The sequence below is a fragment of the Rousettus aegyptiacus genome, unplaced genomic scaffold, assembly GCF_014176215.1.
Source record: "Rousettus aegyptiacus isolate mRouAeg1 unplaced genomic scaffold, mRouAeg1.p scaffold_m13_p_2, whole genome shotgun sequence".
Taxonomy (NCBI): domain Eukaryota; kingdom Metazoa; phylum Chordata; class Mammalia; order Chiroptera; family Pteropodidae; genus Rousettus; species Rousettus aegyptiacus.
Genome location: NW_023416295.1, coordinates 140086503 through 140110132, shown reverse-complemented (window position 1 = coordinate 140110132; position 23630 = coordinate 140086503). Strand labels below are relative to the sequence as shown.

Genomic DNA, 23630 nt, shown 5'->3' with positions numbered 1-23630 from the left:
AAACTAATAATACATAGTATCGCTTTATATTAGAGTAGCTTTATAATATTTTTCATGAATTTCATTCCATATAAGAGTTGGATTTTATGCTGTTAGTGAATGAGAGAATCATAATCAGAACACTGAATAGTTAATGCTACCCTTGATCAGCATATAAAATGACAGTACATAATCCAGACTTTTGATCCATTTCAAGTAACATTATTATAAAATTCTAATTATCAGGTCATTATCTTAATGGTATAATAAATACCAGAACTGTATACAATAATAAAGAGTAAGGGTTATGCATAATATAAGTATTAAAGTGTTCCATTCTTTAAGAAATTTATAGTAGAATTGATATGCTCTTCTAAAATGGACAGATCCAAGGGTTAATGGGATATTTGTTTTATAAAGCAATCACTAACATTTATAATGTTAAAATTGTAAAGTTTACCAAATGTCCATGAAGGGTTTCTTGTATTGCAAGTTTATAGCTTCTAGTAATAATATCTTACAATAGGGAAGAAAAGAACATGCTCCATTTTTCATATTTTAACTAGAATAACGTAAAGATAGCATGTGTTCTCTATTTTCCATTATTCTCTTTTTAAAAAAGTGTATATATTTATTCTCAAAATGTGTATTTTTTTTTCCCTTTAACATATAAGATGGGGGGGGGGACGAGGAAATATTTCTCTGCCCTTCTAGGTTATTTTGGCTGGTTTAATAATTAAATTGACATGAGATAAATTAAGAAGAGAAAATAACCAAATTTAATTATATGTATGGGAACCCCCACATACATTAGAGAGTCAGAGACCCCACATACATGAAAGATTCAAAGACAGAAAGATATAACAAGGGCTGGACAATATGAGCAGATGTTTAGTAATTAGATGTTTGCCCTGCCCTAAAGAGAGGTCATAAAACATTATTTCTGGTGTTAACTCTTATTATGGGCAATGCCCCAACTTAAATTCTTTAAGGAAGAAGTAAAAGTTTCTCTTGATCCCGCAGGTCTTGATTACCTTTGGCTCAAAATAATCTACATGCCAAAGTGGCACATTTTGGGAAATCTGGTCTGAACCCCTTCAATTTCTATTTATTTAGACAATTTAATGCATTCAGTAATAGTAGCATAATGTTTAGATTAAAACTCACACCAAATCTTATCTTTCTCAAAATTAATGTGTAGCTTTTTTTTCTACCCATTTTATTCCCAGTAAAATATTTTTACACTTAAAGAATAGAATCTATCCTAAAGAAATAAAATCACCAGGGCTCAACTGAATGTAGTATATTATTTGTATAATGGCAAGAACTAGAAAAATCTGAAGCCCGTCAGTAGTGGAATAGTTGGATAAATTCCATACTATGTATTCACACGGTGGAATTTATACAGATAATCAAAAGAATGAGTTCTTTATTGATCTGGAGGAATTTCTGGGATTCTAACCCTGGTTTCCTGGGCGGAGGAGTAGGAATGGCCAAGGAGAGGTGGAAGGAATTGGGACACACACACACACACACACACACACACACACACACACATAAAAATATATTATTTTAAAAATAAAATGGTAAAGGATTTTAAAAAGAGTTTAAATATGTTTGTAAAATATTATTCCAAAAACTTGTAATGATAAAAACTTGGAAACAGTCTAAATAATTAGCTTAAGGAAATTATTTGCAGCTGTTAAAAATAGTGATATACCTGTGTTTAGAATGTGTACTAAATGAAAATTTAGATTGCAAAAGAGTGTGTATCTGATGACTGTCTACTTTGTTCTAGTATGACTGTGTGATGATGGGTGATTTTTTTGTTTATTTTTTTAAACTTTTAGGGAAAAATAAGTTATTTCTAGAAGTATGAATTAGCTAAAGGTGTTTACAGACTGTATTACCTAAATTATACTCTTCCTGTGATAGCCATAATTTCATGGGATTTAGTCATGTCTTAATTAGACAGTGGGCTGATTGAGGATAGGAATCACTTAAGATACTATGTGTCACCCCCAGAACTCAGAATAATTCTGATTCATATCAAGAGACTACCATTGAACACAACCCATAGGAGCGAGTGGGCTCAGCATTAATGAGGTTAGAGCACAAGCCTTTAAAAAGAGCAGGCATGATCAAACTATTTTCACTTGACTGCAGAGTTGATGTCTGCCTGTTGTAAAGACACAGGCTTGACCCCAGTTCTTGCTGGGACTTAAGCTGAAGTTTCTAGGAAAAGAATAGAAAGGTCAGGTAGGGTAGGACTAAAGTTAAAGAGGACTGATCAGCTTGCTCGGTCAGCAGATTAGTTCCTGATTTACAGAACAATATTTAGGAATGGATTTGATTCAGGTTTGATTAACTTAGTTTGATTGATGCTAGAGTTTCTACTCCTGATATCCTCTCTGATGGATGGACCATGGAAACAAGAATCTTAAGACTTAGCAATATTAAAAGTCAGGCATTTGGCCACTTGGTTCTGAGTAGTCTCTAAATTTGTACAAAAGCCTGGCAACAGGCCGGGTAGATAAAAAATGACAGCTCTCATGCTACTGTAGGGAGTTACTCTGTTACTGCAGGCTGCCATCTGGGGGTCACTCAATTCAGTGCCTTCAGGCTGTGGTGAGTGAAGCTTTTGTAATATGTTTTCCCTTAACGTGTTCACACTTCGCTTTAGGGAAAATAGCTCTTAGTTAAAAGAGTACTCCACTTTTGACAGAGAGCAGCCACTTTTTTTCACATATGGGAGACATGGGTTTGGAGCATGTAAAATATTAACCAAAAAGAACATGATATACTTCATAGTTCTTTTAAGAGGCCACTGAAATGGAAATAAATCTTTAAGAAGCCGTTCTTTAAGAGGAGTTATTCCACATAATGAAGAAACCCTGCTTTGCAGGTTTCTGTGTAAAGTAGTCTGTTTGGGACTCTGTAGGAAACAGTAGGCCACAGCTTAAGTGATGAAGCAATTCTCTGGAGAAACCCATTTACACCAGATTCCGGATACAGTTCTCACCAGAAACAATTCCAAGAATGTACTTATATTTTAAATAAATGATAAAATCAATTTCTAGGTGAAGTATTCTTTACAAAGTAGAAATTTTGTGTTACTGGTATATTTACGAATCTATATTAGCTAAAAGTTGAACCTGACAAAAATATCGATCTACCCTGAAAATAGATAAAACACATTTTGAAGTAAGCAGTTTTTTCTTCTTATTTGTGCTAGCCAGTGCTTAAAATCTAATAATGGGACAAATCTAGGGGAGGAAAAAGTTTTTCTTGACCCTCTTACGGTCCCTGGCTGGGTCTAAATGGTAAATTGACAAAGGCAGATTAACAGGAGAAAAGCATACAAATTTATTTTTATGTGACATGGGAGCCTTTTTGAGGAAATGAAGACCTGAAGAAACCATTAAGTTAGAGTATTTTTATGCTAATTTTGATTTTGAGGGGAAGTTGTGGAGAAGTGCAATAGGTTGATACATACACATTTAAAAATGTATTCTGCCAAAACTTTGGAGGAATTGCAGAAGGGAGTAAAAATAAATGTTTTCAATCCATGTTTACCCAGAAGATAGAATATCACTTTTTACTGGAGAATCAGAAATTAATTTAGGAATATTTTTGTCATTGGGAGAGAGACATAAAAGAACTAAAGAATTGTTTATAAAAAATTTCACTCTTTCCTATTTGTCATAGTGAATGAAGGCTGTAAAGTAATTCTGGCTATGAAATGAAAACAGTTATTTTTAGACTTGATTTTTTTTCCTAATTAACATTGGAAATCATTTAAAGTTACTATTGGGAGCCCTTCATTTTATGCATATAAATGCAACAAGACAGCTTGTTGTCTTATGTACTATGTGAAGGACTTTAATTTAGTGTAATTTCGAATTCAGTTAAATTAGTGATTGTGTTGGAAAATAGCATTTCTTACTCACTGGCTTTTGGAATATAATTAAATTTTCTTAGGAACTTTCTTTTATAATTGGAATTTACTTTTTGTAATTCTTAACAGAGAAAAACACTGACCTGTATAGTTTTAGTATAATTAAATTTTTCATTTTACATCTATGTGAACTTCATCAGTTCAGCAAAAGCAAAACTAGAAGTTCCTGCACAGCAGATTGCTGGGGAACAAGTAATTTGCTGATCTCTTCCCACTGTAAGACCCTGGTGGCTGGCAGAATTATGATGGTAATTGCTTTAAAATGCATTCTGTTTACAAAGGCTAGTGTTGCAGCTGTTTTTAATTAGCTGGTACAAATGAAAAACTGCCAGTGTATGCTTGTTGGATCTAGTTAAATTTATTCCACTCCAAATACAGGAGAATTTAAAGAATATCAGTATAGAACAGGAAGCTGTTCGTTATTAGTCAAGTTTAGAATAGTGGTGGTAAACATCTGAATGTATCCTTTTGATTTTATGGGAAGGAGAAAAACCTGCTATTCGAGGAGAAGGCACTTGGTAGTTAGTCCCCAGTGTCTGGCACTGTGCATAGAAAGAAATCTTCACTGACATGAGGAGATTTATGGTATTTCTATTCATAAAAGTTTTAGAAATTGTTTTGAGAAAATCAAAGGGTTGGAAATGAAAGAGTTAAAAGTGTTGTTATAATGTATTATGACGTTTGGTGAATATTACTCACAGAGCTTTATTTGTCCAATGGGTTAGAAAAATGCATTAATTTTCTTATTTTTCTGTGTTTCTACAAGCCTTTAGGCCATTTTGCTATTCATTTTAAAATGGCAGTGATGTTCATAGTAAGGACTGTTGAAGAAAGCTGAAGTTTTCAGTAACTATAAAGTGTTTAAATAGTCTATCATGTTATCTAATGTAGTACCTTGCAAGGAAAAAAGCGGATTTATTTTTCTTATTTCATGGCACACTGATTTCTTGCCTCTGTATAGCCTTAAATAGTCAGTAATTGACTAACAAATGTTATTTGAAAGATGATTGTTTTCCATTCTAGGTGAAGGCTTAGGAAGAATTTGCTTAAAATAATAACAAAGGAACTTAGACTTCAGAAAAGCAAACAAGATGGTAGAAATCCTTTTGCTATAGGACTTTTTTTGCCTGAAACTTTGAAATAGGTAGATAAATTAGATAGCTCAATTGTCTTTCAACTTTTGATTTAAACTTTTCTATTCCTACTAACTACATTACTGCAGAACGAACTTCGTGGTTTTCAGTATGATTTGTTGAATTTCAAAAGTTTATTTGTATATTAGTGGTTAGGAATATGTTATGTATACGTTCTGTCCAGATGGAAATCTCTTCGCCCTTTTATGTGCCTGAATTAACAGTGACAGAGAACACAGGAGCAGAATCACCCTCAGGAAGACCACTCCTTCCACAGCCTCCACCATCCCAAGCCCCTGGTAGACCCCCTGCCCCAGGATATGGAAGTAATTTACAGGTAAAGAAGTCCAAGGTCAGTGTAGTACCTAATTTACATTATTGCTTTTGTCACGTTCTCTACACCAGTCGCAGGAATGTTTTATGATTAATTGCAAATCATTAGCAATTCCCATTCTTGATTTATAATGCTTCTAAGAGCCACATCCTCTGCTATGATTTTGATACCATATTAGTTGCTTAGGCTAAGTCATGCTGTGGAAACAAACAACACCCAGAATTTCAGGGACTTGCAACAACAAAGACTTCTCTCTCATGTTATACGTCTATTGGAGGTAACTAAGACTCTATTCCATGTCATTGTCATTCTAGACATGAGCTGAGGGAGCCGCCCTTCTCTAAGGTTTTACTAGTCTTTTAGCAGAGGGTTTTTTTTTTTTTAAAAAAAAACCACAGTAGAAACATACAATGGATCTTAAAGCTTCTGCTTGAAAGTGGTACATGTCATGCCATATACATTCTACAAACCAAGTCAGATGGCCACTAAGGGATGTACGGTTCTGCAGAGTGGGGCACCATGAGCTGTGCAGCTAAGTCTGGCATCAGTGTGAGAGGAATGGTGAGGGACAAGGAATACTTTTGAAGAATGTTCCGTCTACTACAGTTATAAAATCTTGAGACTTGCTGTAAACAGATGCTCATCTGTTATGTGATGAAGTCTGAATGTCTGCTGACTTCTGTGGCAGAGACAGGCCTTTATACTCACCCCAGCATTTCGTTTTCTTCCTGGGCTTGTAGGAAGGTAGCCTTTCTTTCTCAACCCCTTTCCATCTGCTTGGGGCCTGGAGACTATGGCCAGTGGATTATGGGGAGAGGTGATATGTAGCACTTCTAGACCTAGCTCCCAAACATCATGGCAAAACCCTCTTTTTGTATTTTCTCCTCTCCTCTCCCCATCCCTTCCTTCCCATCATTATTGGGGTGAATACAGAGGAGCTCACCTCTCCAAATCACTGCTCAGAGGAGGTGTACCCAGAACCGCCTGTCCAGAAACATCCACTTTGAACTGTAGGTTAGAACAAGTGAACCTTTGTTGTGTTAAGATATTGAGATTTTGTGGTTCTTTGTTTCTGTCACCCTTTCCTGACCAACATAACCTTGCTTTCTGGTTTATTTAATGATGCACATTTACTAGTGGTGACATTTTGTAGCCAAGTGGACAAATACAACATACCCCCAAAATTGCTGCAAGTACACATACATTTCTATTGTAGAAATATAAATATGTGACTGAAAAAAATTTTCAATTTTATTTAATTTTAATTGATTTAAACTTAAATGGCCACATGTGCTTAGTGGCTATCTTATTGGACCACAGCTTTCTACTATCTCAGCAATCTAAATATAAAAACAAAATGATATTGTTACCAGGACCCCAGTGTTTTTGAGTCTGTGTGCCTGCACACACTGGCCCAAAGAAATGCATGAGAAGGAGTTTGCAGTATAGAAAGAAAAATATTTTATTATTGAATTGGCCAATCTGCAGATAAGGAGATAATGCTAAAGATCCAACTCCATGATGGCATGTGGGTTACAGGTTATATAGGGCAAAATCAAGAGATTTTAAGGGGTTCAGGGTTGTACTGAGAACTGATTGATCAGAGGCAAGGTAAGGGTAAGAAATCATTTCTTCAGGTCTTGAGGACAGTTCTGGTGTCACTCTGTCTGGTCTCATGAGAAAGTAGGCAGGAGGTTGCTCTACCTTAGGGCCCAGGAGCTGAAATATAGCTAAGGTCAAGATATTATCTGTAGCCTGCCAGAGGTCCAGACCTTGTGACCATTAGTCAGTTCTGGGCTGTTATATTATGCTGCCTCAGGGGGTTGCTGATGACCTGAAGAAAGGCTAGAGGGAGAGAAAGATAAATTATAGAACTAAGATTTAAACTAAATTTGATGAGTCATAAGGACCCTCAGTTTCACTAAGTCAGACACTTTATGGATGACTAAAAGCCATAAAAATGAACAAAAGAAAGTAATCACATCTTTATATAATATTTTCTTTGTGATGGTTGTGACATTGGAGTACTAGTCAGAGTTCTCTACTAGCACAAGTTGACAGAACAGTTCATGTTAATAGCTTCTAAATATAGACTGCAGAAGAGCAAATGGTAGACTGGACATTTTTGCCAAAGTATAAGTGGAGTCTTTAATGATATAAAATAAATGTAAAATGAATGACTTAATGTTCATTTCTGAATTTTCATTGTGAAGTACGTGAGATATACTAGAATATTAGAGTCGACAACTTTGAAACTGTTCTGCCTTTATGAAATCTCTGTATTACATTTGTAGAGATGCTGATGAGCCTGGGAATCATTTACAGGTGTTATAACAGACTGTCTATGTTTCTTTATGTTTAAAGGACTGTTTCAAAGCAGCAGCTGAGTTGTGTAATGGAAAGAACATTGAATTCGAAGATAAATATCTAGGTTATGTTGTCCGCTCTCACTAACTGGATATATGAATTTGGACAGGTTATTTAAACTCTCTGGGTCTCAATGTCTTCTAAAGTGAATTTATGAACTTAGTTTACTTGCCAACCTCTAAAATTCTATAGTTGAATATTTCTTACTTTCAGTCATTTTTTTTCTCTTTAATCATTTTTGATTCACATGTGGATTGGGAGATATTTGAACTGAAACCACCTGTGTCAACACGACTTAACTTTTTGCTTCAGCAAATTCTTGCCCAGTAAAGTAATAAACAACTTCATTGTTTGCTTTAGGAAATTCTTGCAAATCAATTGATTAGGATAGTTTGCTCACCTGGCCAGACAGCTTTCTTATTAGAACAATATACTATTCACCTGGACAAACAGCTTGACAAGTATGTGGAAAAATGACATTATGTATTATGGTCTTAAAAGTGAATCTGCTGTAAATGCTATTTTATTTTACTATTTAACTTAAGGGAAAATACCTTATTTTTCCTGACTAATATGAGACTCTACATAGTTTGTATATGGGTGAGGGTAATTATAACAAGATCAGCGAGTTCATAACCATTGGGTTAATTATAAGAAGGTAGGTGAGCAAAATCAACTTTCTAAGTCAAATATAGTTTACAACTTAACATAAACAATCATTTGTTTATACTATGCATTCTAAGAAATTCAGTTTTCTATAACAAACATACATAGACTTAAGGTTACAGGCTAAAGCCTTTGCAATTTGAAATTGCACACCACAGAGGTTTCCTGACGTTGCTTACCTAACGTTTAAGAGCTATTTATACTATTTGCAATGACATGGATGGACCTAGAGGGTATTATGCTGAGTGAAATGTCAAAGAAAAATAAGGAGCATATGATTTCACTTATATGTGGAACCAAGGAACAAAAGGAACAACCTAAAAGAAAACAGGCCCACAGAATCAAAGAACAATCTGACAACTGACTGCCAGAGGGTAGGGGGGGTTGGGGAGCTGGGAGAAAAGGGTGAAAGGATGAAGTACAAATGAGCTGTGGGACTAGAATACAGTATAGGACATATAGTCAGTAGTATTGTCATGGCTATCTGTAGAGCCAGGTAAGTGATAAGAGTAGTTGGGGGGAATCACTTTATAAACTATATAAATGTCTAACCAATGTACTGTATACCTGAACTAATATAAAATTTAAAAAATAATAATTTAAAAATAATAATTTAAACTTACTAGTTTGACCAGAGACAGAGCATCTGTAAATTTAAACTTAAAGCAGAAATTTGTGCCTGTTGCTTATGTGTTCCTAGTTCAATGTGTTCTTAAGACCACCAACTGTGAAAGTACTTTTTAGCTCATCATATTTTTGACCTACACCTTGAGTAACCTGTACCAAAGTTATTTTTTCCTGAAGTTTCTCGCTAAGTACTTTCATTGCCTGTGAGTTCTCTCTTTAAAGGCTGAATTAATGTATTCTCAAGTTTATAATTTTTATTTCCTCATGAAGCCTGATAGGAAAAGCTTTGTCCTTAGTCCACAGTTTTACCCCAGGAAATTCAGTCACAGATCTGAGAGCAGCTTGTTTAGGCTATGGAATTAGAGCTTAGAGTGTGCCTTTAAGAATGAATAACCTCAAGAAAGAGTCCTGTGACATTTACATTTTATTGCTTTGACATAACTCTTTTGATGTGAACATTTGATGTAAACTGAACAAGACATTTGGATTTTCAGTTAAAATAAATTACCAAATAATGTGCAAAGCAAACAACCTCGCCTTCTGAGCCTCAGCCCACTATTGACCAGCCTGTTGTATTTTCTTTCCCTCCCTTGCCTCTTATTTTCCTTTTCTCCTCACCCCTGCCCTGGTGATGTTGGCTATAATGGCAGATCAGAGATGTGGTGAGGCATAAAAGCAAAGGGACGTGTAAGATGGTTCGAGGATTGAATTAACATCTGGCAGGCCAACCGCGAATAACTAACCAGACAGAAGTTTACCAGCCACACTTGCTCATCTCTGGAAAAGCCATCAGACATCAAAGGAAAACATCTCCTGCTTTCTGAGATTTTACTTATATCTTTAAGGTCTTCATCCCAAATTCCACTTCTCTTGTTTCTCCCTAAAAGTTAAAGGCATTGATGAAGCAAGGGGTCAGGCTAAAATTGTTTGGGCCTATGGAAAAAAAATTCATATTAGTACTGGCTTGAATAAAAGAAACTGCCTATGGCTATCAGATTATTGCCATCAGGCACAAAGAAGGAAACCAAAACGTCTTAACGTTTTCTTACTGGCAAAAGAATTTAAGTACTGTACCAAAGATGTTACACATAGAGGAATGAAGACAGCTTCCTTGACAACCAGTTAGTATGTGTAGGTTCAAAGTCCATGTCCGTGTTCCCCAAGAGACAGGATTAACCTTCTGAAGTCTGGATGTCTCATAATAGCTTGTTACAAACTAGTTAGGACACTTTTATAATGACAAGATACAGACCAGCCGTAAGTAAGACAGGAAAGGGCCTTCATCCAGTATTGATTAGGATTTATAGTCTTAGTATTTCCAAGTCTTACATATTGTGACTAGTTGTTACCTGTATCATCCATCTGTGAGTGACTTTCTAATATAAATCTCTGAGTAACATTATAAAGGACTTAAAAAAAAAAAGAAATTTTATAATGATGATTTAGAGGAGAGGACCAAATATCCTTAAAGTTCTCACAGACTTTTTAATACTTTGGTGGGGGGGGGGATGTTATAAGGGTAAAATATATTGATAAATGTTCCAAAAATACTGAAAAAAAAAATAATGAGGAGACTGAAAGTCTTCCATGGTTAGGACCATGGTCAGGGATGAATGTTGAGTTACTTGGTAATAACAGCAACTGTGGACTTTGTCGAGACTGTCTGAACAGCCTGCTTCATAGCTGGGTACTCCTGTTTGTTAGTGCATTTTCTCACCTTCATCCTCCCCACGCTGGTGGTTGGGAGGCCCGTCTAAAGCTACTTATTTCATTATCTCACACTTCTCCTTTAGTTCTCCCTGTACCAAGGTTTGCTTTTCTTAAAATGGCCCCCTGCTCTCATGGCTTCTCTGTAAATAAGAACTGTCCATCTCCTTCCTTCTCCCTCCAAGACCTTTGCCCTACCTGTCACCCTCAATTGGAAACTCCTTCCACTTCCTTCTTGCCAGTTCACTATCAGTGGTTTCCTTTAAGACCAACATCACAAAGCAGTCTTTAGGTTCGAGCCCAGGTTTCAGCAATTACTGGACCTGTGATTCTAAATAAGGCTCTTAACTTTAATTACTCTTAATCTTCTGTCCTTTTGACATTGCAGGCCGAGCTCTTGACTTTTGTATCTAGGTCATATTCATAATTCCACTTTACTCCTGTTTTTTGCTAATAACTACAAGATCAGGAATATTTTCTCATTACTTTCTTTAGGTTTCAAAAAGCCTAGCATATTTATTCCTCAGGAATAGATTATAAAATCTTTCTTTCTGAATAAAAACCTCTTTTCTATGGTGTTTTCTTCTGAAGCAAGGCTTTCCTTTACTGAGCTCTGAACTAAAATCATTTCCTTTGGGGGATCCCTCTTATTCAGAGGAATTGGAGTGAGGTCCCTCTGCCTGCTCCTCACTTCATTATCTTATGGTTATCAGTGGAGCACTATGGAATAGCCTAGGAACAGGCACACTTATGTCAATATGATTTATGGTCGACTTGGCACTCAACATCAGTGGGAAAGGAGGGGCAATTCATTAAATGGTGCTAGGGACATTGATTATTAATATAAAAATAATTAAAATAGATCTGTACTTATTTCATCCACAAAAATCAATCGAAGGTGAATTAAGAGACATAAATATAAAAGGCAAAGCTCTAAAACTTTTGGAAGTAAAGAATAGCTTTATGACCTTGAAGGAAGGAAGGATCTTAAATGATCCACAAAAAGTGCTAGCCAGAAGAAGGGATTGGTCATTGGACTACCTTAAGATCAAGGACATTAATTCATCAAGACATCTCTGAAAGAGTTTTAGAGGGAAGCCACAAACTGGGAGCAAATAGTTGCCATGCATATAAAGGACTAACTTTATTAGTAATCTGGGAAGTGCAAATTAAAACAGTTTGGTAATCCTTTTCTTCCCTTATTAAATTTATTGAAATGTAATTTTATGTATTATATTTAATAATAAAAAGGTACCCACCTGTTCTTTAGAAAATGAGACCTCACTTCATCAAAGACACTGTGAAATGAGTAAAAAAAAAAAAGCCATAAATACTAGGGGAAGATATTTGCCATACATATAAATGACAAATTAATAAAAAAAAAATCATTCTGTAGGAAAATCCTTGAATAGAAACTACACTAAAGTGAAATTGTGAATGGTAAATAAAAATATGGAATGTTTAACTTTATTAGTAATCTGGGAAGTGCAAATTAAAACAATTTGGTAATCCTTTTCTTCCCTTATTAAATTTATTGAAATATAATTTTATGTATTATATTTAATGATAAAAAGTTAAATAATTGAATACTGGTGAGGATATGGAGCAAAATGAATGTTCATTCATTGCTATTGGGAATGCACAAAGTGCAGCTACTTTTGAAGAATTTATTGATGTCTTAGAAAAGTAAACATTTTTACCACATGATCCAATAATCATGATACTTGGTATTTACCCAAAGGGGTTGAAAATTTATTTCCACACAAAAACCTGCACACGGATGTTTACAAAAGCTTTGTTCATAATTTCCAGAACTTGGAAGCAACAGGATGTACAAAGTAAGGTGAATGGGCATAAACTGTCATCCATCCAAACAATGGAATGTTGTTCAGTACTAAAAAGAAATGAGCTATCCAGCCATTGCAAAGCCATGGAGGAACCCTAAATGCATACTACTGAGTAAAACAGGCTAATCTGAGGAGGCTACATAACTACATGATTCCAACTATGTGACATTCTGGAAAAGGCAAAACTTTGGGAGATCAGTAGTTGGCAGGAATTGGGAGGTAGGGATGAACAGGTAGAGACAGAAGGATTTTAGGGCAGAGAAACTACTCTGTATGATACTATAATGGTGGATACATGTCATTGTGGGCCTCTCCAAACCCACAGAATAAAAAACACCAAGAGCAAACCCTAATGTAAGCTGTAGACTTTGGATGATACTGATGTATCAGTGTAGGTTTATCAATTTTAACAAATGTACTTTTCTGATGGAGGCTTGTGTGGGGCAGGGAGTATATAGGAAATCTCTGTACTTTCCTCTTAATTTTGCTGTGTACCTAAAAAAAACCCTTAAAGTTAATTGGGTTACATTTTGTTTTTTTCTTCTCATGTTTTTTTCTAGTAATTTATTACTACACAGCATTAAGGTATAATTGTCATATAACAAACCACATATACACTTTGAATTTTGACATATACATACACTTGTGAAATCATCACCACAACTAAGATAATGAACATATTTATCAATTCCCAAAATATTTTTGTGCCCCATTTTTGCCCCTTTTTGCCCTTTTGCCCCTCTACACCACTTCCTCAATCCCACTTCCCACCCCTTCTCCAGGGAAAAAATTCTTCTGTTTTCTGTCATTATAGTTAAGTTCGGTTCCTTAGAATTTCATATGATAGGAATCTTACAGTATGTATTCTTTTTGTGTCTACCTCCTTTTGCTCAGCGTAATTATTTTGCAATTCAACCATGTCATTCCATGTATGAGTACTTCTTTTTATTGCTGAGTAGTATTCTATTATATGGATATACCACAATTTGTGTATCTATTCAATTATTAATGGACATTTCAGTTATTTTCAGTTTTTGGCTATTAAAATAAAGCTGCTATGATCATTTGAATATAAATCTTTGTGGAAACATGCTTTTATTTATCTTGGGTAAATGAATACCTAGGAGTGGAATGGCTGGGTCATAAGGTAGATATATGGTTATAGTAATTTATTTTTATTGTATTTTCCAAAAGCATCAGTCTACTAAGGATTAAAAATAAAACCATCCCTTCAGCAAATGTATTTTAAGAAACACTGGGAGATATGCATAAGAATGTTCACAGCTAAATTGTAATAGCAAAAAACTGGAAGCAATCTGATCATCCATTGTTAGGAGATTAGATTTTAGTCATGCACTGCTTAATAATGAGAATATGTTCTGAAAAATGCGTAGTTAGGAGATTTCATCATTATATAAACATCATAGAGTGTAGTTACAGAAACCTTGGTGATATAGCCTATTACTGTAATTGTGCTATACTTTCATATGACTGGCAGTGCAGTGGATTTGTTTATACCAGCATCTCTGCAAACACGTGAGATATATCTTGTGCCACAATGTTATGACAGCTTCAGTGTCTCTAGGGAACAGGAACTTTTCAGCTCCATTGTAATATTATGGGACCACTATCGTATATGTGGTTTGTTGTTGACCATGTTATGTGGCACATGACTGTATTAAAATGAGGTACATAGTTATTCAGAAGACTACTTTATGACAATAGAAATAGATAAATTATAGCTACACTAATCAAAATAAATTGTAGGATTTAAAGTTGAGTTAAAAAAAGCAAATTGCAAAAGAATGCATATAGATGAAGTTTTAAAAATAAGATTAAACAATATTACACATACAAACATATATGATAAAGTATGAAGAAAAGCAAGAAAATTATAAATATAGAATTTAGGATAGTACTTGAGGGGTAAGGGTTAGGGTACCATTAGGGAGATAGGACCAAGGAAGGGCAGACAGAAGCATTGAGACTAATGGGTCCTGGTCTATTTCTTAAACTACAGAATCCATTTTGGTGTTTTTTTTTGTGTGTGTTTATATTTTGCTATATATTTACTTTTGTGTATATTCAACACATGACAACAAAATGTAGAAAAATCTCTCAACAACTGAATAGGGAGGTAAGCAAGACAGAAAGTACCAATTACAAACTATTAAGGATAGAAAAAAAATCTAGACTTTAAGTAAATACGTATTTGAATGATAGGCTATTAGATTTGTTTGAGAAAGTTGAGCATTAAACCAAGTTATCATAGAATATTTTGTTAAAAAGTATAGAAATGTGGTATGAAGTTCATTAGAATGATGCCCTGTAGCTATATAACATAATGATTAAATCGGTTAAGGATAGGTGATAGATTGTTTTCAAAAATATAATTGAGTCTATGGCCATGTCACCCTGAACAAGCCCGATCTTGACTGATCTCAGAAGCTAAGCAGGATTGGGCGTGGTTAGTACTTGGATGGGAGACCACCTAGGAAGACTGGGTGCTATAGGCTTTAAAAAAAAAAAAAAGTGTATATATATATAATTGGTCTCATCAAGTTAAAATGCATTTTTTTTTATTTTTTGATTAATTAAAAATGGCTTACAAAATGCAACATGGGAATCAAAAATTGGTAATTAAATATCCTGTATTTTCCAGATGGTTAGAATTTATAATTGGGTATAAGTTAACTTAAAAGCCAGAAAAGATGGGGGAAGTTAAGAACGAGTTGACAATTCTCACTAAAAGAAGATAAAACAATTATTTGTTAAACCAGATAGCCTATGCCTTGAGACTTTTTTTTCCTTTTACATATTTAATGGCTCAATAAGAAAAGAGATACATCAGAGCTCCCTTTTCTGGTAAGAGGTTTGGTGTTTCAGAAATAGGGGTCTGCTCTCTGTAAAGAGATGAACAGCCTCCTGAGTCATGTACAAGTAAGTCCAAGGAAAACTTTTACACCAGAGAAGGTGACAACCTGCCAGAGACAGATCTGAGACTTCCAAAGGGCAGGAGAGAGAGGGTGGGAACTGATATTTAATAAGCATTTACTGCGTCCAAGGCATTTTGCTGTAGAGTTTATACCTCTTACCTGATATCCTTACCTTTTAGGTCTAGTCTGTGCTTACCTTTAAGGTACATGTTTTTATTCTCATTTTACACAAGATGGAACTGAGACATAGAAATTCAAAGATCTTGCCAAAGATTTCAGGGGAAGCAAATTTAAACACAAATGCATGTGATTCCAAAGCACATCATATTTCTACTAATAATAACCAGTAATTATTGAGCACTTAACTATATTTGTACCATGAACTATTCCAAGTCATACATAGATTTTATCTTTCAAGCCTCAAAACAACACTATGTAATAGAAATTATTACCCCCATTTTACTGATGAGAAAACTGAGGCACAGATTGTTAAGTTACTTGTTCGATGTCATATAATTAGTAAGCGGCAGAGTTGATTCAGTTCAGGAGTGCATGCTTTTCTAACTTCCTTTGCTTCTCATGAGTACGTGTGCCCTTTCAAGCATCAGGCTTGATTCTAATTGTCACAGAAACCTTTGACTTCTAAAAATGTTTGAACTATATGAGTCATGGAAACAGATTTCTCCTAGCTGGATACTTTTGGGCTGTCTCATCTCCAGTGGTCCCTTCTATTCTAATTGGGTCATACCCTGTAAGATATTTTGCTGCTGGAATATAATGTTTCATAGCCAGTTCTAACAAGTTAACTAGCTTATTTCTATTTTTATGTGCTTTATGATATCTTTTGGGCTCATTGTTCTCCTCAGAATAAGAATGAATCCTTCATAGAAGTTTCAGTTCTATTACACTCTCGAATTCCATTCTTTTAATGGACTTTTCTTAAAATTTAATGTAAAACAAATGGCGATTAAACATTATTTAAATCATTTTATTGGATTATAATATGTATCCTTTCTATTCCCAAAGTATTTGAAGTAGATTAAAATAAAACAATACAACAGGGTAAAAATAATAAAACTCAAAGCTATAGAGATAACAGGAGATAGTTATGCCAGAAACTTAAATGGCTACAGAGCATTTAATGCTGAATTTCCTGGTGGCTAAGGCAACAGAGAAATAGAATTGGTCAAATAATGCTTATTATATGTTCAAAGATGGTAAAGTTGTACATAGGGGAAGATAGGTTTCAGTGACAGGCCAGTTGCCAACCCTTTCCTTTCTACAAGGTAAATCATGTCTAAATAGTCACTGGAGCTCTCAGATAGTAAAGTGCTGTAGTAGGGACTTTAAAGAACTGCCACTGATAGTCTTTAAAGAGGCGCCAAGGCAATGCTGTAATTCTTGCTTAGCAATGCTTACATTTAGGCTTGTTCCTTTGGGGAAAGGTCAGATTCTTATTCACTCCCTACTTTCTTCAGGTATCTGCTCAGAGTAGGTATCTGGTCAGAGGTATCATCTCTTTCCTCTCTAAATGAGGCTTCCTCTCTCTCCAACCTGCCTTACTCTCTATCCTTGCACTGTCCAACCTGGCAGCCATTAGCCATATGTGACAATTAAAGTTACAAAAAATAAAAAATTCAGTTCTTTGGTCAGACTAGTCACATTTCAGGAGCTCATTAGCCACTTGTGGCTAGTAGTTACAATATTACACAACACAGATACATCATCACAGAAAGTTCTATTGGGGAGTGCTATTTTATGCCCCTCCCTGACTTTCATTTTCTTTTTGGAACTTTTCCAACATTTTGTCATGCACTTATTGAATTATTTATGTTCTACTAGAATATATGCTCTGAATAGCAGAATTTTTTTTCTAGAACATTGTTGAATCCTCAGTGTCTAAAGCAGTACCTGTTATAGTTCTCTGTAGTTACTTGTTGAATGAATGAACAGATAAGTGAATGAATGAATTTTAGTGTTTTGAATTAAGAAAATATTTTGTCTAATTTCCTTGGGTGACCTAGTACACTGTTCTGCCACAAATTTTAAGATGAAAGAATGAAAATTCTGTAACCAAGGACACATATTTTAAAGATAATGATATTAAATATACTAGCCAACCTTTTATTTCTTTTATCTTTTATATCATTAAAGAATAATAAGTATGAAAATTCTGCTCACCATAACAGTAATTCTGCTTGACAGCTAACATATCGAGCATGAAGGTAAAAACTATCAATTTTCTTTGGATTAAAAATGTCAGTAGAATGAGCAAACAAGGTACTTATTATATAGCTAACTGGACTTTCTATGTAATTTAAAGCAACTGTGAAATCTTGCAAAGGAATATATCAAAGGTAATATTTTGCAATTATAGTTACATATATAATGAGAAATCATAGTCCATTCTAAAATTGTATAGAAATGTCAGTTTACCCCAATTTATTTCAAATAAAAATTATACATGAAATGATTGCACTGCCTAAAAGGAATTTGCTGTCTGGATAAAATAGAACTACAAGCATGACTACCCTAGAATTGCCTATAAATAGACACTGAAGCCAGTTCTGTGATCTCTGCCAAGGATGTAGCTTCAGTTGCCTTGAAAAAGATCGTTTCTCTTCTCTTAGGCCCCGCTTTGTCGGGATATACTTGGAATGGTGGTGGAGGGGGGAGGTAGCTGGCAGAGCCAGACAGGTCTAGTAAATCGACTTTCACAATTAGCCAATGGATAGATGTCAGTTGGCTGTCATGCCCCAGTTTTAGTTACTGACAATTCGGAATTAGGCAAAGTAGGAGTATTTTCTCCTCCACTTTCCCTTTCTAAAGTGAGGATATTTAATGTTCTCAGTGGATTTGGAAATCCAGATCATTGGGCATCTGTAGCCTATGCAGGATTGGTGTTATTTTTCTGTATCAAGTACAGATGTCCTTGAATAACCTTGCATACCCTGAAAACAAGATTTTAAAATCAGGTCCAGTGAAGGACCAAGTTCTTCATAAAAATAATGACATATTTGGAAACCTATATGTTCAGTTAAGGTTTCTAAGCTGCAATAAATATGTATTAAGGATTCATCGGAATTTTTATAATAGCAATTTTGATTCTTAATTCTTTTTTGAAAATCTCTTCCATTTATATATCTTAAATTTTTAAATTTTCTTTGGTACTGAATCCAGAATACAATTTTTAAAACTTTACATCAAGATGGAAAGATAAATTCACTTGCTGTTAAGACTTTGGGTTGTTTTATGCCAGGAGAACATTGCCTATGTGATGAGAATAATAGAAAAGCCATAGACTGCTTAAGCCTATTGATTTTACTCAAGCAGAGAAAAGAAAATGGTTCCGTGGAAGTTTTCTATTACATAAAAGTGGGAAAGTAGTTGTGAAAAAGAAGCTAGCTGAGGTACTTGACACACAGTTCATGCTAATTTTAAATTGTACTTATACTTGACTATAGAGTCAGGGTTCCTTTGCTAGGGTTCAAATCTACCAAAGACTTCATCAGGTCACTTGGGGAGATGTGCTGCCAGATCTCTCCAGACCTCACCTCTCCAAAGACGTTTTTTGTTTTTATTGGGGGTGATGTCGCTTAATAAGGTTTTACATAGGTTTCAAGTGTACCTAAAAGTGTTTTAATGGGTAGTGAATTCAGAATTGACTTCATAGACTCTGACCATTGTTGATAGAAAAGCAAAGTAAATATCATCACCAAAGATAATTTTTCATTTATTTGTAAGTCTGTATGCTTTTTTTACTACATGTAGAAGAAATTTGGCTACTCAAATAAGAATTTTTCTCTGTCCAGTGCCTGAACAGGCCAAGTGCCAGGAATGGTTTGCTCTGTACAGATGAACACTGAAACTGAAATCTTTCTTTTCCAGTTGATGCTTATGAACCATATTTTGATTTTGATCCATGTCAACATTTTAAGATAGTTTATTGAGACATGGGTCTCTACGCTAGTATTTTTAAAATTTCTGCTTCTATGAGTTTAATTTTAAGAAGAGTAAATCAGTAAGTCATGCTTTTCCTCCTAACTTTTCCATGTCCTTTATAATAATCAACATATACCTTTTCTGCATCTAGTTTTGTAAAAAAAAAAAAAAAGTGTGTAACTGAGTTTCACAGGTTAATTCCAGACTTATTTCTTCATGGACTTTTATGGCATTTTAAATTTCAAAACATAATAATATCACAAAGTACATCATAAAGCTATAGTACTTTTAAGTGACTGTATTATCCCTTTGGTGTTCGAACACATGCATTCTTTATAACTCTATGTGCCAATATTTTACTAGATCTATCAACTCCTTTAGGGTATAGACTATACTTACTTACTTAACTTTGTATTTTGAAATAACTCTAGTCATAGAAAAGACTTGCAAAAATACTACACTGAATTTCATGTACCCTACTATACAGTTTCCCCAAATGTTAGCATCTTACATAATCATATTACAATTATGAAAACCAGAAATTGTATCAATATTATCAATATAATAATATTGACCAATATAAAGAATTTATCCCAATTTTTCCAGTTGCATTAATGTCCTTTTTTTTAGGTCCAGAATCCAGTCCAGGATCCCACAGTACATTTAATCGCCAGGTTCCCTTAGTCTCATCTAGTCTGGAGGAGTCTTTCTCTATTTTTCCTAACTTTAATACTTTTGAAGAGCCTTGGTCAATAATTTTGTAGAATGTCTCCCAGTTTGAGTTTTTATTTTTATGGTAAAAATTGGCTTATGTTTTTTTGGCAAGACTACCACAGAAGTGATGCTGTGTCCCTCTCAGTGTATTACATCAGATGGTACATGATGTTGATATGTCTCCTTGATGCTGATGTAACTTTTGTCGCTTAGTTAAGGTCTACCAGATCTCTTCACTACAAAGTTACTATTTTTCCCATTGGAATTAATAAGTATCTCGGGAGGAGATACTTTGAGACTATAGAAACATTCCGTTTCTCATCATACTTTTCATCTATTAATTTTATGTTCCACTGTTAATTCTTACCTGCAACAGTTATTAATTGGTGTTTGTCAAATGCTGATATATTTTATTTCCATCATTTCTTCTACATTTATTAGAGTTCTGCTATGAAAGCTATTTCTTCCCTCATTTAATCAGTTATATCAGTGTAGACTCATGAATATTTATTTTATTCTGTGGATTATAATTCATTACTATAATTATTGTTGTCCAAATTATCCCAGATTTGGTCACTGGGAGTCTCTTGAGTTAGGGAACCCCCACTTTTTTTAAAGCATTTTATTACTTATTCTTTGGTATCACAAGATGTACCAAGTTCTTTCTAATAATTCTAATTATAACCCAATACCATTAGTTTTCTTCTCGACTTCTTCCCTTCCTTGCTTGTAATTCCTTTCTCCAATGGCAAGAAACCTGGCTTTCATTATTGTAATATATTTACTTATTTGCTCAACCCTAGTATATACATAAAGAAGCTTTAGAATTGCGATCCCATAATCCCTATGAGAAACAAATTTACTAACTAGACAGTAGTGTTTGGGTACAGTTCCTTTTGTCTTTAGCTTTACAGTATATAGCAAAAATACTGGTTTCCACAACTATTCAGGTTAGACCTTTTTTTCTCCACTCTTTCAATGTAGTTACGTAGTTCATTTGTAATACAGCTAAGTTCATTTATTGTTTGTATTGCATTTGGGTTCCCCTGACAAATAGAGATTGACTTTAATTATCATTTATTTGGGAAGTATGTGAAGTATTACTGTAGTTCCAAGAGGTAGAACTATATGAAAAAGGCGTACTAGAAAAGCACCACTTCCCACCTCATCCCTTGTATCACGTTTCATTTCCCGATTCTTTTCACCTCATTCCCACTCACCTCCTGAAGAGTTTCCGATTTATTATTCTGTATTTCTTTTGGCACAAATAGATACATATATGTTATATGGTGACTACATTTTAATGTCTTTGGTACTGGGTAATTTGAATGCTGTTTGATAGTTTTGTCTCTAAAGGGTAGTAGTCATAATTGGTGTATCCTTTCTGCTAATATATCAGAAAACTAATGAAAGTCTTATTTTCTTTCCTAGAATGAAAATTAGAACATGAATTTTGCTGGGCTCATTAGCACTGTACTGTCGATTCTTTGATAGAATTTGTCCAAAAAAAATGGTAACATAAAGCAAGCAGCAATGTTTTTCAAGTGTTGTTTAACCCATAATACATACATATATGCATATGTGTGTGTGTGTGTGTGTATACTTAGCAAAATATTTAAAAATTTATTTCTCCTTATTAATTAATTTTAAGCATCGGTAAGAGCTGCTAGACCATTACATAAAATACGTATTTTTTGCTTTTAGAGGTCTTGTAGAATAGCTCGTCTTACAAACAAGGCAAAACAAAACATTTTCCCAAGTCTGTTTAATAGGGCCATTATGGTGCATTTCATTGTGTGCTCTTTTTCTTTTCAAATCTTCTGCAGGCCTTTGGGCAGTCCTTCTCCATCCACCGTAAAGTTGCTGAGGATGGAGAGACTCGGGAGGAAACGCTCCTGCAGGAGTCGGCATCAAAGGAAGCCTACTATCTGGGGAAGATCTTGGAGATGCAGAACGAACTGAAGCAGAGCCGGGCTGTGGTCACTAACGTACAGGCAGAAAACGAGAGGCTCACAGCCGTCGTGCAGGATCTGAAGGAGGTAAACAAATTCCCTATGAGAGGTTGGTGGGAGGGAGAAAAAAGATGAAGTTCTTTCAAGGAGAGAGGAATAAACCTTTTTCTTTAATCAGAGGAGATGTATTAAGCAAAAAACACATAATACCAATGCTAGCACTTTTTCTGCTTCTTTTAGTGAAATGGCAGCTTGTTCTGAGATGAGCTTTCTTCTCTTTTATTGTCTGTTAAGTATTAAAGTCTTTAATTTATTATTTGGGATTTGGGCTTACTGCTCTGCAAAGGAATTTAAAAAATATAATGACCTTGGTTAGCACTTCCTCTCCTTTTCCTGTTTTAATACATTGTAGAGAAGAATGGTTGATGGTAATATTCTGTGTCAGCACTAATTCAAAATGATAGGACTCTTCTCCCTGGGGAATGAGACCTGGGGGAGTGTTTTGAGGGGGTCTTAGAGCCTGGTGATGCAGAACCATAAACTAGTTTTCAGGTTGTAGAGAAGGCAGTAAATTGCAGCCGTTGTGAATTAGGTCAGGGAGCCTTCCTTCCTCAGTCCCTGTTTCTGTCCCTGTTTCTCGTCAGCTTTCCCATAGCAGCATCGTGGGCCAGGTCATGTTCATGCTGGTTGAGTCAGTCTGCCAGTGATGCTGGGGACACAGGTAGCCAAAAGCAACTTTATCTATGAAAGCCTTTAAAGGACACTTTTGGAAACTTTGTATTAAACCATCCACTCTATTTTTTGGATATGAAAGCTACAAAAGAGGTGCAGGTGTCCTCTAATTTCTACATGAGTGCAATCGACAAAGAGGAGATCGACAAACAGCTACCAGGTCCACTACTAACTGCGGTTATTAAGGGACTGTTATAGTAATAGAAAATGGTAGGATGAAAAAATTTTTCAATGTCATGAAATATAACAGAAGTAATCCATTGATATCTTTCTGGAAATTAGTGACTTATTACAAATAGGCTTTCATTGTTATGAGACATAAGTTGTCCAAAATTTATTGGAATTTCATCAATAATTTACACTTAGACATGTCCAAATTACAAGGAACTAAAAGAATATCTTTAGTGAGGTCTCTGCTTCACCTTGTTTATCATCTTTGGACATGCCCATATGACTTGTGGAGAGAGAAAGGAGCCAAACAAGTGGAAGTTAATAACATTAGTACTAAGACTCTAAGTACTAAGTAATATGAAGAACATGAGACAGTTTTCAAGATGTCCTCCCACACACTTCTCTTTACTGCAAACGAGTGTTAAAAACAAAGCTGCTCTCTAGTTCTTTATCGGATGCATCTGTATGTGCCAAGTTTGCGCGGTCACTGCTTACCCTTTGTAGTATCAGAGACTCCTTCTCCTCCTCCTCCTATGATCCATTTGAGTTAATTTTTGTATAAGGT

General features: G+C 34.9%; 1 protein-coding gene and 1 pseudogene across 6 annotated transcripts in view; both read left to right on the top strand.

Moving 5' to 3' along the window:
- The window catches only part of BICD1 (BICD cargo adaptor 1), a 163697-nt gene that overhangs the window by 48461 nt on the left and 91606 nt on the right, over positions 1-23630 (top strand). For all 6 annotated transcript variants that reach the window (XM_036236671.1, XM_016131360.2, XM_016131357.2 and 3 more), the window contains exon 2: positions 22037-22249. In XM_036236671.1, the coding sequence (XP_036092564.1) occupies positions 22037-22249 (213 nt within the window). The remainder of the gene's footprint in view (positions 1-22036; positions 22250-23630) is intronic.
- LOC118614100 lies at positions 15016-15134 on the top strand (annotated as a pseudogene).